General features: G+C 40.0%; 1 protein-coding gene across 1 annotated transcript; it reads right to left on the reverse strand.

The window, feature by feature from the left end:
* Positions 1–11145: 11145 nt before the first annotated feature.
* Positions 11146–13044, reverse strand: LOC133689502 (uncharacterized). The gene has a single exon (XM_062109358.1). The coding sequence runs from the start codon at positions 13042–13044 to the stop codon at positions 11146–11148; it is 1899 nt and encodes a 632-aa protein (XP_061965342.1).
* Between the last annotated feature and the right edge of the window lie 957 nt (positions 13045–14001).

Genomic DNA, 14001 nt, shown 5'->3' on the forward strand with positions numbered 1-14001 from the left:
ATTAACCCGGCTACAGCAATATTGGCAGAAACTTTCTCATCCTTGAATTATTGTAGAAAAGTCGGAAGGGGTCGGTTAAGATGTTGCTTGCAGTTGTTGTTTGTCTGGACTGTGAGTCATATGATTGAGGGGAAGATTTCAGGTTTGGTTGGTACCCCATGGCATCTTTATTCTCAGCTGGAGAATTTTGCTGAAAAACACTTGCATGAAGTAGGAAGAACCACATGGGAATCAATGTTCTTGAGTCTAAGTAAATCTCCATTTCATTGGAGAAGTCGATACTCTTATTTCAAATCTTATCTGGCATACTGTGGTGAGTACCCATGGGTCCCGTTGATAGGAGCCCGCTGCTGTATTAGTTACTGTCCCAACATGGTCTTACGACAGTTTGGATTTGAGCAGTTTATTCCAAGGACTACCAAACTGGGAACATTTTATGAAGATTTCAAGACCTCGAAGAAATTATTGGAGTCAGTGAAGAAGGCATGGAAACATCCTGGTAGGGTTACTTCTGCCAAGAGAGTAGAAGGAAAAACAACTGAAGGATATCCAATATGGCAAAAGAAGAGAGGGAAAGGGTACAAAGTTCCTCCTTTTGAAGGGCCACCTAGGTCTTTGATTCAGTCTGCGGAAGACATACAAGAAGAAGTTCGCGCCCAACAAGAATCTTATAACCTAAGTTTGAATGCTGAAGTGGAAGAGTTATGGGCTAAAAAAAGAAAGTTAGAATCTAATCTCGCCGTTCGAGAGAAAACTTTGGCTATCATACAACAAGAAAAGGATGACTTGTCAGCTCAGCTACAACATCAACAACTTCAGTTCCAGCAATTACAAGAAAAATATGTACTTTTGTCAGAAGATAAGAGGAAGTAAGATGTCAACATGAAGAGATGGATTAGAAGAGCATCAAAAGCTGAGAAAATGATATTAAAATTGGAAGCGAAAAATGAATCACTTCAAGAGCAACATCAAAATCAAGATTTAGTCATTGCCAATTTAGATGAGCATGTCGACCATTTGCTTTCTGTTGAGCAAACCTTATCATCAGAAAAAGAAAATGCAGAAAGAGAAGCAGAACGTTGGGCTTCTGAAGCTATGTGCTATCATGTACAAGCAGATGATGCCAAGAATTATGCTTTAGGATTACGAGGCCTAGCCCAACAAGTAGCAGATGGTGAGCCAATGACCAGAAATGAATTCCATCAGTTTTTTGGGTTGATCAGAGATGGAATTAATGAGATCTCATCATATGACGGTCCAAGGCTTTGGAAAGATTGACTTATTGTACTTTTAATATCAATTAATAAAAGGCAATTTCATCATCTTTTTGTTATGAGAAATGTTTATTTTGATTCTGATTTATGGCATCAAATTTCTCCCCCAAATCGGTTCAAGTTCCTGTAGGTTTGGAGTCCTCAGTGAGAACTTTCGTAAGAGAATCTGATCTGGTCTATTCCTCGTCATAAGGAAACCTTGAAACAAATAACAAACATGGATAAACATATGGCATTTTACATCCATTTGTGCATTTCATTCATTTATCAAGCATGCACACGGTTGAAACATAAGTTCCCCTACCTGAGGTCTAATGGACTGATGAAGATGGAAAATCAAGATAGGGGTTAGCTAGAGGCTCGTTATCAAAAGGAAGTTGAGAGCAGTAAAGGTGAAGTAGCTCAACTCACAAATCTGTTTGAATAAGTGTTGAGTTTCAAGAATGGAAATGAAACGTTTGCACAGTCTCTTGCTGGGAACACTACTTGCCCACGTTCCATTGAAGTTGCACCTCTCCTTTTTCATCATGAACAATGACAGCAATGCCTTCAGTCATCAATTAATGACGACAACCCTTGTTCTCGTTCAACTGCACTGATAGTCGTTCAAAGCTTTCACATATTCTAAGAGCACATAATAACTGCTAGCTTTCTGTTCCTGGTGCATTGGCCTTCTTTCCAGACATCTCTATTGTGAACACCATTCCGGTCCCGCAGCATCGGATGCTGCTCTGAGAAAAAACAAGAGCGGACATTGAAACTTTAACAAAGCAGAATTCCCACTATAGGTGTTTGTTTGCTGCACTGCCAGTGAGAAATCAAAGAGGAGACAAAAGGGTTTCAGATTCATCATTTTCTCTTCCAGTTGAGACAACGCGTGATTCCACACGTCGGCAGTGGTGGTGCTGCATGTTTCTGTGCATTCCTAAGATCACTGGCTGTTGGAAAGTTTCTACCAATCCACAAATAACCACAATAACATTGGAAGATTGACATGATGTTGTGAGGATTGTCGAAAGAATTGAACAAGCTATGAAGAGGGGAATGATTGAAGATTCTACCAAGAATTCTAGACCAATAATGAGAGATGAATCAAAGGATGACCCTGACGATGGGAAACCTTAATTATGTGGTCCAACCAGGTCTCACTGTAGCATTAATTGCTCAAATTTCTTTGCTAAGATTGACATACCTCGAGCACTCGAGTTTGTCTACCAGTATCTGTTAGACTCTGGACTTATTGCCCTGACTCCGCCAATTTACCTCATTTTGAGTGCGCCTTTGAGCCCTCAACTCCTTTTGAGTGCGCCTTTGAGCCCTCACCTCCATTTTGAGTGCGCCTTTGAGCCCTCATCCCTTTGGTAGTGCGTTTTCTAACCCTACCTCCTTTTGAGTGCTCCTTTGAGCCCTCAACTCCTTTTGAGTGCGCCTTTGAGTCCTCACCTCTATTTTTAGGTGCGCCTTTGAGCCCTCATCTCTTTGGTAGTGCGTCTTATAACCCTACCTCCATTTTGAGTGCGCCTTTGAGCTCTCATCCCTTAGGTAGTGCGTTTTCTAACCCTACCTCCTTTTGAGTGCGCCTTTGAGCCCTCATCCCTTAGGTAGTGCGTTTTCTAACCCTACCTCCTTTTGAGTGCGCCTTTGAGCCCTCATCCTTTTGGTAGTGCGTCTTCTAACCCTACCTCCTTTTGAGTGCGCCTTTGAGCCCTCATCCCTTTGGTAGTGCGTCTTCTAACCCTACCTCCATTTTGAGTGCGCCTTTGAGCCCTCAACTCCTTTTGAGTGCGCCTTTGAGGCCTCATCCCTTAGTAAAAGATACATGAATATCATTGGGGGATTTTATGCCATTCAGTTGAACAGTTGCAAGAATTTCAAGAATCGAGTTGAGTTTGTGAAAAATGACATCATCGGCCATATTGTCACCTCAACATCCTCAGATTGACAAGTGATCGAAATGCTTGGCAAAACACAGATATTGCCAGAAAAGCTGGTCCAAGAAGAGTGTTAAACTGTCGATCCTTTTTGTTATGAGTTTTGTCATTCTGCATTTTATTTTGGGATCACATCTCATCTTTTAACGAAACATGTCTTTTCTTTGTCCCTTTGTTGTTCTGAACGCATGAGATGTTTCTTTCAAAGGTTATTTACAAAATATTTTGATCAAGTTCCAACATGCGTTTAAGATTAGTCAATCCTGAAGATTAAAATTATTTTGCTTGAATGACTCGATGCTTGTTGAAATGACATGAGGTGACCAAGAAACTTTTGAGCTCACACATGAAATTGAACCATATACCATATAGCTAAGTTTTAGCAGTATGCATAATGACATATAGTGGATTCAGTAGTTATGGACTCATGAATTATGATTCGTACAAGTCTAAACCATTACATTGGATGAGGTCAAAATTTATCGGTTCTAACCGACCTTGCTTGAAATAAGAAAAGGCCATTTTTGTTTCATCCTTTCACAATTCTTGAAATATATATCCCTTGCAGTCCCATTTTGAGCTGATAGAATATTTCTTTCATAAAAAAACCCTGACTAGGATCACACCCCACACTGGGGGCAATGAGAGTCTTTTCCTAGAAAAGACGAAGACAATGTTAGAGTCGATGGATAAAGGAAAGGCTTAGAACAAAAGTCCAATAATTGAGAAAGGGCTAGAAGAAGAAAGCCAAAGATTGATAAAGACACAACAAATACCAAAAGTTAACACGAAAAATCAAGCGTTATGTCTTTCGGTGTGTCTATGGTAAAGCCTCTATAATCCTCAAAAGTTTAGATTGGCTATTCATCAAAGAAAAGTTGGATTTGGGTTATGACCTATGTTAAACAAATATTGATTTTTGAGATTAACAAGGTTATATGTCACTATCTCTACAAAGACAACGTGAGGAAAAGAGATTGATGAGTAATTAATGGTGATCCTAAGTTCTTGAAACCCTCAAACACCTTTTGAGATTGTGAAATTCCTTTCTTTCATAGCCAGGAACCATAGCCTACATTACGTGCTTTAGAAAGTCCTTTTTAATCAAGTAAGCAATTTGAACCGATAAATGGCGATCTCAAAGCTTGAAGAGTTGTTTCATACAGGTCGTGACTTCATGAATCAAGCTACTGATTATTATGCATACTGATAAAATTGGTGCTAAGAAAAAGAAACAATCTTTCTTGATTAAGCCTCAAATTTTGATCGGGTACCTTGTTTTTCTTGAAATTCATAAAAGGTCACCTCATCACAAACAATCAAAAGATATACCCAAAATTAGAGTTAAAATGGATACAAAGAACCATGGAAAAAGCCATTTTAATCTTACAACGAGTCAATTTCTTTTCTCTAAAATACAAGACAATCAAAGGACTACATTGAATAGCGTGTGTTGGATCTTTGACCAACAAAGCTTGATTTCCAAAAATACTTTCAAAAATTGACATCTCTCTGATTTCATTTCAACAATCAGACTTGAATTGACATGATCTTTGAAATGTGAGATTTGATTTCAAAATAAGAAAGATTTTCAAACAAGGAAAACATCGACCGAGTTTGCAAATTCCTGACAGAAATGACATCAATTCTCCTCGACACTGCTGGGGGCAATACAATGACCTTCAAAAAGGAAAACAAACAGTATTTAAATCAGCTAGGGGGCAAAGATGATCAAATGATGGATCAAAGAATGATAATCAGTGAATGAGAATATTCAGATCAATTAAGGGCAATGATGTTCAAGAACAGTTTATGATCCAGTAAACCCCGACAACAATTGAGAACAAGGATGTACCTAAAAGACATCTTCATATCTTCATCTTGGTTTATCGTCTCTAATATGGCTATGACTATTGAAAGATATTATCACATGATTGCCTTTGAATGAATGTTGGGAGAATGCACCGCACCCACCTAGACTGACCGTGGAACCATCTGATTTGAAGTCAATGTGCACTACACCACATGAGTATGGGTGATAAAAGCGACATCATTAATGAGGTAGATGCATTTCTTTTCACAATCTGGTTAGATGAGTTGAGAAGAACTTATTGAGAAAGAAACTGAGCATACAACGATGAGATTTTTACTGCAAAGTATGAAATGAAGGTCTGAATGACATGACAGTTCCATGAAAATGGATGACTGCATATACTTGAAGGGTATGTGTCAACTGGAAGTGAGTTCATAACTGATTGACAATCTTGATAGGTGTTGGCACGATGCGCACAATCAATCAGAGAACAATTCTTGAAAGAATCCAGGAGATGAACGATTTTGTTAAGCTTCTTAATGATAAATCAAGCAACACCACACTTGGGGGCATTGTCAAGCTTGATAAACAGCGAGAGCAGTAATCATCACGGACAGCCCAAGATGGGCACTGCATTTACAACTGAGCGGATGGCTAGCACATGAATGAGCCAATGCATTGAAAAACAAATAAGGTTTTGGAATGCAAACAAAGCCACCCTATGACGATGAAGCATCAAAGAGGGGGAACCTATATTTCAAAAACAGGTAAGATGCATTGCATATCATCTAACTTCACGAGCATTGCATATTTGTTTTGCAGATATTTCACGAAACAAAATTCCCACTGGGATCCAACGAGACTCACATGAATTGAAGTTCTTGTAAATCACATCAAATATGGCAATTCCACAAAAGCAAAATTCATAAATAAAGACAAGAAAGATGGATTTTTATTCATGGAAAAGGGGTTTACAAGTACAAATGCTAAACAGTGCGAGGACGATCAGGGATATTTTCATCTTGATGGTTAATCATGCCTCGGAATTCCTCAAATTGTTTATGCATACGCTCCATCTCTTCCTCGAACTCAAGGTGTCGTGTGTTAACATAGTCCCTCCAAAAGTCAACACGTGTATTTAACTCTTGGTTTCTCCTCTCCAAGTTGTTTCTGTGACGTCTCTCATCACGAAGTCTATTCCTTAAATTCTCGATCTGATGTTGGAGATCAAGAACCTGAGTATTCAACTCAAGTCTTCTGGCATGAAGACGCTCTGCAACGTTCACCAAAGACGAAGTAGCTCTGATACTGAGAGCAAGTGACTGATTCACCGCTTCAATATCGGTCCTGGCAGCTAGCATTATTTCATCACGAGGAAGGATCATGTCTCTAGCCACGGCTACAGCAATATCTTCATTGTCCATTACAGTATCCTCTATTGTAACCGGACGACCATTCACTTCAAAGGTAGTACGCCAAACTGCAGGCTCTACTGCTGCAGGAACAGGGTTTGGGTTAGCATTGGAAGAAGAGGAAGACATGATTAAAGCTTCAAAAGTTAAGAACTTTGAGAGTATTGAAAATGCAAGAAGTTGATGATGTCTTTTGCCAAATACTGCGTGATTTATAAGGAATTTACTCCTACCATCATTTTGAACGGCAGCTCAAATCTCAACTGTACATACAGTACTTTCTTGGGAAGCTTTCCTCATTTTTGGGATCCACAAATTGAATCTCAACCGTACATACAAGACTTTCTTGAGAAGCTTTCCTCATTATTGGGATCCACAAATCAAATCCCAACCATACATACATGACTTCCTTGAGAAGCTTTCCTCATTTTTGAGATTTACAAATCAGATCTCAACCGTACATACATGACTTCCTTGAGAAGCTTTCCTCATTTTTGAGATTTACAAATCAGATCTCAACCGTACATACATGACTTCCTTGAGAAGCTTTCCTCATTTTTGAGATTTACAAATCAGATCTCAACCGTACATACAAGACTTTTTTGAGAAGCTTTCCTCGTCTTTGGGATCCAATTACAAATCACATCCCAACCGTACATACAAGACTTTCTTGAGAAGATTTCATCATCTTTGAGATCGATTTACAAATCAGATTTCAACCATACAGGTATGACTTCCTTTAGAATTTTTTCATCAACTCTGAAGCTCATTGCTGAAATCACTTTCATGTATTTCACAAAATTATATTGAAATCACTTTCAAGTATTTTCAATTAGACCACTTGCGAGTTTCCTCGCATTTTCACCATCGGGCAGGTCGCCTGGAATAATTAGACCACTTGCGAGTTTCCTCGTATTTTCACCATCGGGCAGGTCGCCTGGAACAATTAGACCACTTGCGAGTTTCTTCGCATTTTATCATCGGGCAGGTCGCCTGGAACAATTAGACCACTTGCGAGTTTCCTCGCATTTTATCATCGGGCAGGTCGCCTGGAACAATTAGACCAATGTTCAAATCACTTTCATGTATTTCACAAAAAAATCAATTTTTGAAATCACTTTCATGTATTTCACAAGACTAAGGTTGAAATCACTTTTATGTATTTCACACACAAAAAAAAAATCAATTTTGAAATCTCTTTCATGTATTTCACAAAACCATTGCTGAAATCATTTCATGTATTTCACAACATTAATCTGAAGTCACTTTCATGTATTTCACAAGATCAATATTGAAAACACTTTCATGTTTTTCACTTGGGCAGGTCGCCCATAAGAATTAGACCAACTGAAAATCTATGCAACACTACCATCGTTTTTCTTTGCAAAACTTACTATGCAAAGTCAAAAGAAAATGAATTTTCCAATGCCTTTGCACCGTAAGCATTGTAAAGAGGGGGCAACTGTTGTAACCCAATTTTGGATCCACCAAGATTTTCTCGAATGTTATTTTTATTTCTATTACTATTTATAAAAATCCAAAAAAATTAAGAAAAAAGTTTAAAAATTCAAAAATATACTTTTCTCAAGTCAACCGCATCTTTCCATCAAAACCGAGTCCACCGGGTCAATACGGGTCAAACCATGTCGATCAGGGTAAAAAATGAGTTTCTGGCCGTTTCGGGTCAAAACCGTCATTTTTTGTCAAAACCGAGTCCACCGGGTCAATACGGGTCAAACCATGTCGACCAGGGTAAAAAATGAGTTTCGGGCCGTTTCGGGTCAAAACCGTCATTTTGGGTCAAAACCGAGTCCACCGGGTCAATACGGGTCAAACCATGTCGACCAGGGTAAAAAATGAGTTTCGGGCCGTTTCGGGTCAAAACCGTCATTTTTGACCAAAACCAAGTCCACCGGGTCAATACGGGTCAAACCATGTCGACCAGGGTAAAAACTGAGTTTCGGGCTGTTTCGGGTCAAAAACCATCATTTTCGACCAAAACCCGGTTCACTGGGTTGATACCCATCAGAAGTTTTTTTTCTCTCAGTGTTTCAACATAATTTTCGGTAATTAAAATTGATTTTTAGCGGTTAAGTCGGGCTTTTTCTAATACTGATTTGAGTTTTAATTTTATCTATATAAATATTTATTATTATATATAATAAAACAAAAAATCAATAATTCAAAGTATTTTTTTCAACGGAGCAGTTCAATTATGCATGTAGTAGTTATGTTAATATATTTTTTTTATTTGGGGTAGATGAAAGGTGGATGTGATTTGTCCCCTACTCATTGGCTATAAATAGCCACGAGAGCGGGAAGAAGAAGGAAGAAAAAAAAAAGAAAAGGGGAAAAAGAACAAAGAAAAAATCTTTACTATTCACGTTTTTTTCACTATTTCTTCATGCGAGTAGGATATTGATTTTCAAAAAAAACAATTTGAAAAATACCAAATATATCCTAACCGTTAGATCTAGAGTGTTTAGATCTGAACCGTTGATTTAATAGGGTACAATAGAGCTTACCACACCAAATTAAAACCCAAATCAATCTCAGCCCTTAAAACAATTCTCCTTTAGATCCGTTGCGCCACGTCATCCGGTGTAACGAGCGTTCGGTGCACCGCGACACACCAGATCGGCTCCTCTCATCCGGACCGTCCGATCAACTTCCAGATCCAGCCAATCGCAGCCGCAAGATCAGTTCAAAGGAGATCCAACGGTTCACAGCCTTCAGATGCACCGGTGAACCATGCGCGCGTTCACACCATAGCACAGCTTAGAGTCTCTCTCTCCTCTCGCCGGCGACTCTCTCTCTCTCCCCCGATCTCCCATCTCCGGCCGTCTCCAGCTTCCGCACCACCACAGAAAGTTTTCTCCCTTGATGTAAAGAAAACCCCCGGTGGTTTTCATTGATTTCGCCGCCTCAGTTGGCCGGAAAAGGGTCGCGATTGTCGGCGGCCACCGAAGCTTCAAGTCGTCGATTCTCCTTCGTCAGCCATCAACGACCGACGATACCACCTCCATCAGAATCCTCGTCCTCAGATCTACCAGGATCGACCGTCGGTTGGACAGAAATCTCGCCGGGAAATCTCGCCGCCGCCCACAGTAACCGCGCGTGTGCCACACGCGCCGCCAGTGGCATTTTTGTAATTTTTCGAGAAATCCGAGGGTATTTCAGTTCTTTACCTATACATTGACACTCAGGTAATTTTTTGGGTTTCAACTGGTATTTTTGATATTTTTTATATATAAATGCTTGTAAATTTTCTTGCATGTTGTAAAAAAAATACAAAAAAACAAAGTCGACAAGTCTCCTAATTTTTAGGGACTGATGTCAGTTTTAACGCGTCTCCTATTTTTAGGGACCGACGTTAACCGTTTTTAAAAAAACAAGTTACCAATAAACCCAAAATATAATGGATTATATCCATTATTTCTTTTGGTAACCCATACGTAATTCTCCTTTTTAGGGACAAACATCAATATTTTAGACGAGTCTCCTAATTTTTAGGGACTGATGTCATTTTTAATGTGTCTCCTATTTTTAGGGACCGACATTAATCATTAAAAACTTTACAAATAAGCCCAAAATATAATCGCATTTGAATCAAATAGAAAACACACAAGTAAGGGTAACCTTTCTATTGAAAGGATGTTTTAAGGGTGGTGTCTACCTTCCCTTAATCATAACTAACCCCGTACCCGAATCTCTGGGACCAGTGTCTAATTTGGGATTTCTAGTTCCCTCAAATTACTAGATGGCGACTCCAATAAAATCTTTGTTTCCCCCAATCGAGAAAAAAACCCTTTTTGTTAAATAAAACAAAAAAGCGGGAGCCGTCGCCCGACGTTGTGTATCGACACTAAGTGTATGTGATGTTGTGGAAGATCCACTTTCATAGTTCCTGAAAGTGGAAAGTGTTTGGTGTAAATGCACGAATAAAAAGATAAATTTAGAAAACGCATGATCTCATTATTTAAAACAAAGGTGGGCTCAATGACAATGACAAAATCTGATTGACATCATGAGCCTCGATTGTCAACCAGGGAAAATAAAGCAAACAAAAGCAATGACAAAAGCATGTTAAGGCAAACAAAGTTGGTTTACATTTTAAATACTATTGGGGCTTCTTGAGCCACCCAGTTTTGAAACTTCTCACCTTCGGCCAGCTTTCGTACAAAGGTCTTAGTAGAGACTTCTTCCAAAGTGTGGATAGTTAGTTGTGGTAGTGCTTCATCTTTCTTTCCTGCTACCGTCTTCATGCCACCTCTTTCCACCTTATTCTCCTCCAAGGTGTTTGTGCTCATTTTTGACAGTTCTTGACCAAGGCTTTCTGCTCCTTCATCGGGTTGCATTAGATATGCAGCTTTTGGGAACGACACTCTAAGGGGAGGGATTTCAAGCTTTTCTTCTTCAGGCTCTCTTCCTTCAATCCTAGCCATTCTTTTTTCCCTTCTTCGACCAGCAGCCCACCGATGATCCATTTTTTTAGGTTTATACCCCAGTCCAAATCTTTGATCAACACCTTTCATCTTTATCGGATTAACCCTTTCTGGTACCCCAGTGATAGGGTTATACTGAAATGGGATCCCGCATTCCAAGAAGCATTGAGTTGCCATCCTTGCTGCTTTTGAGATCCTTGGCCTTCTTAGTACTGTATTCTCAGGCACCCAGTCAGTGTTCACAATCTCAAAAGCATGGATATTGTTATCCTAGCGATCCTCCACCTCGATGAAAGGTATGGCCACATTCTTCATTATGGATACTGTCTCCTCAGCTTTGATAGTTACCAACATCCCATTCATGATATACTTCAAGCATTGATGTAATGATGAAGTTACCGCCCCAACCGCATGAATCCAAGGTGTTCCTAACAACATACTATAGGAAGGGTGGATATCCATAACTTGAAAGGTCACTAAGAACATTTGTGGCCCCACATATAGCTCCACTTCTAAAGTCCCAATTATTGGCCTAGGTGAGCCGTCATATGCTCTGGCCAACATAGTACTCGGCTTCATATGAGATTCATTAATTGACATTTCTTCCAGCATGTGCTTTGGCAACACGTTAAGAGCCGAGCCATTATCGACGAGCACCTTTCCTATGAAGCAATCCTTGTACCTAACAGTAATGTATAAGGTCTTGTTATGTCTGGTACCTTCAGCATCAAGCTCATCAGCTGTGAAGTACAGGTAATTAGTTGCATGAATTCTCCCCACCAGATGCTCCATGGTTTTCTGTTCAATGTCTTGGGGCACATACGCCTCATTCAATACCTTTTGCAAAGCGTTTCGATATGGCTCAGAGCTAAGTATCAAGGACATAAGGGAAATCCTTGCTGGAGTCTTTTTTAATTGATCTACTATGCAATATTCGCTATGCTTTATCAACTTCAAAAATTCATTCAACTCCTCTTCAGTTACTGACTTATTAACTTCTAGTGCTTTATCAAGATCTATCACTTCTTTGCCTTTTGTTTTCCTCAACTCCTCGGGTGTGAAGCATCGGCCACTCCGAGTTAACCCACTGATCTCAGTTTGGAACAAAGGAAGAGGGGTTTGAATGTTGGAGGCATAACTATAATTATAAGGCATGGCATTGTGACTTCCTTTTGTGTAGGAAGGTTTAGCCAAGATTAACTTTGGGGGCCCATTAGCTGTTGGTTGGACCCTACATACTCCTGAAGTCTTATCATTACCTTCCATCATACTCACCTCACGACTACCCTTCATGGGTTCGATCCTCAACTCTCCCATTATCATCATTTTCGCAATCCTCTCGCGAAACTCGATGCAATCCTCAATATGATGTCCCTCTCTACCATGGAACTCACAATAGTCACATCCCTCCAAATGGCTTTCAACATTTATCTCTAGAAATCCTGATTGTACCAACATGTCGTATAACTTCTTCATGGACACCTTCAACACCTTGCCTTGATTCCCAACTTCTATCATGCCCACTCCATTATTACTTGTGGTATAATTAGGCAATGGATTTGAATTGATGTTGGGCATGTCTTTGAAAGATACCCACCCCCTCTTGATAAGCTCTAACAATCTCCTTTTAAAAGCGTAACAAGTTTCAATTCCATGCCCCGAATTACTAACATGGTATTCGCAAGTTAATTCTGGTTTGTACCATATTGGAAAAGGCGGTTGGATTGGTGGTAGAAGGATCGGAGCTATCTGTCTAATGCTCAGCAGTTTAGCGTAGAAGTCTTTTAAAGGCATGGGTAGTGGAGGGAGCTGCCCCGAAGTGTGTCCTGTATATGGCCTTTGGTGGTTGTTTGGCTGGTGATTTGTTCGATTGGTGTTAAAAGGTTTGGTAAAGTTCATGTTGGCGAATTGATGGGTAGGCATTTGTGGGTTTTGGTAATTTACCTTTTTGCCTTTGTACCCACCTTCCAAGTTGTTAACATCACCTTCCCTTTTCCTTCCAATAAAACCTTTCTTCTCTAAAGGCTCCGCTATGCACCCAGCTTTAATCCCTTGCTCTATTCTTTCTGCCACGCGTACAACATCATAGAAATGCTGAGATGAGCTGCCCATTAAATGCTCGTAGTAAGGTGCCTTGAAGGTATTGGCGAACAAAGTCACCATCTCCATCTCTATCAAAGGGGGTTAACATGTGTTGCCTCATCCCTCCATCTTTGCGCATAAGCCCTTACTAACTCTTGGCTTCTCTTTTCCATTGACATAAGGCTCGTTCGATCCAGAGCAATTTCCAAGTTGAACTTATACTGTTTAAGGAAAGCTTCCACTAAATCCTTCCATTTCTTGATTTTGGCATTATCCAACCTTATGTACCAGCTTAGTGCAGACCCCGCTAGATTGTCTTGGAAAAAGTAGATCAGCAACTTATCGTCATTGATCACCTCATCCATCTTGTTGCAATAGGATCGAAGGTGAGTGTTTGGGCATTCCAACCCAGTGTACTTTATAAACTCCAGTATCCTAAAATCTTTTGGTACCATGATGTTTGGTACCAAGCATACTTCAGAAGCTCGCATGGGGTTAAACCAATCATTTCCCTCAACTGCTCTTAACCTTTCTTCCAAAGCGGATATCTTGTCATCGTTCATAAAACCAGTGGACCTATTATCAGAAGGCCCATCCGCTGTTAAATCTATGGTGATGTGAGCTTGAGTGGGCTGGATGGGAATGGCAGGTGTAAAGTGTTGCTCCGTTACTGAATCTGCCCCCAAGTTCTGAGATACCTCAGGGACATGAGCTGGCGGTTTTCCTTTTGGTGGTTGGGTAGACGTTTCCTCCCCGTTCTTGGCTCTTATAAGTTGCTTAAGCAGATTGGTCATCCGGGAAACTTCATTTCTCACGGATTCCAATTCACTTTGGTAGCGGGATTCTAGGACGACCCTCTCTTTGTTCTCTATTCTTGATCTTAGCCTAGTATAGTGGACCTTGGATGGGGGACCTATGTTTCACAATCTGGAGTGCATGGAAAAATGTAAATGAATGTATGATAATGAACAATGCATGATGCATATGTAATGTGAGCTTGTTTTTCAAAAACGATCGATGGCCAACATTTCGCTTGCGTAATGG

Source organism: Populus nigra, chromosome 3 (assembly GCF_951802175.1).
Source record: "Populus nigra chromosome 3, ddPopNigr1.1, whole genome shotgun sequence".
Taxonomy (NCBI): Eukaryota; Viridiplantae; Streptophyta; class Magnoliopsida; order Malpighiales; family Salicaceae; genus Populus; species Populus nigra.

Excerpts from the sequence above, each read along its gene's own strand:
- LOC133689502 (XM_062109358.1), bottom strand. The coding sequence starts at position 13,044 with ATGGAGATGGTGACTTTGTTCGCCAATACCTTCAAGGCACCTTACTAC.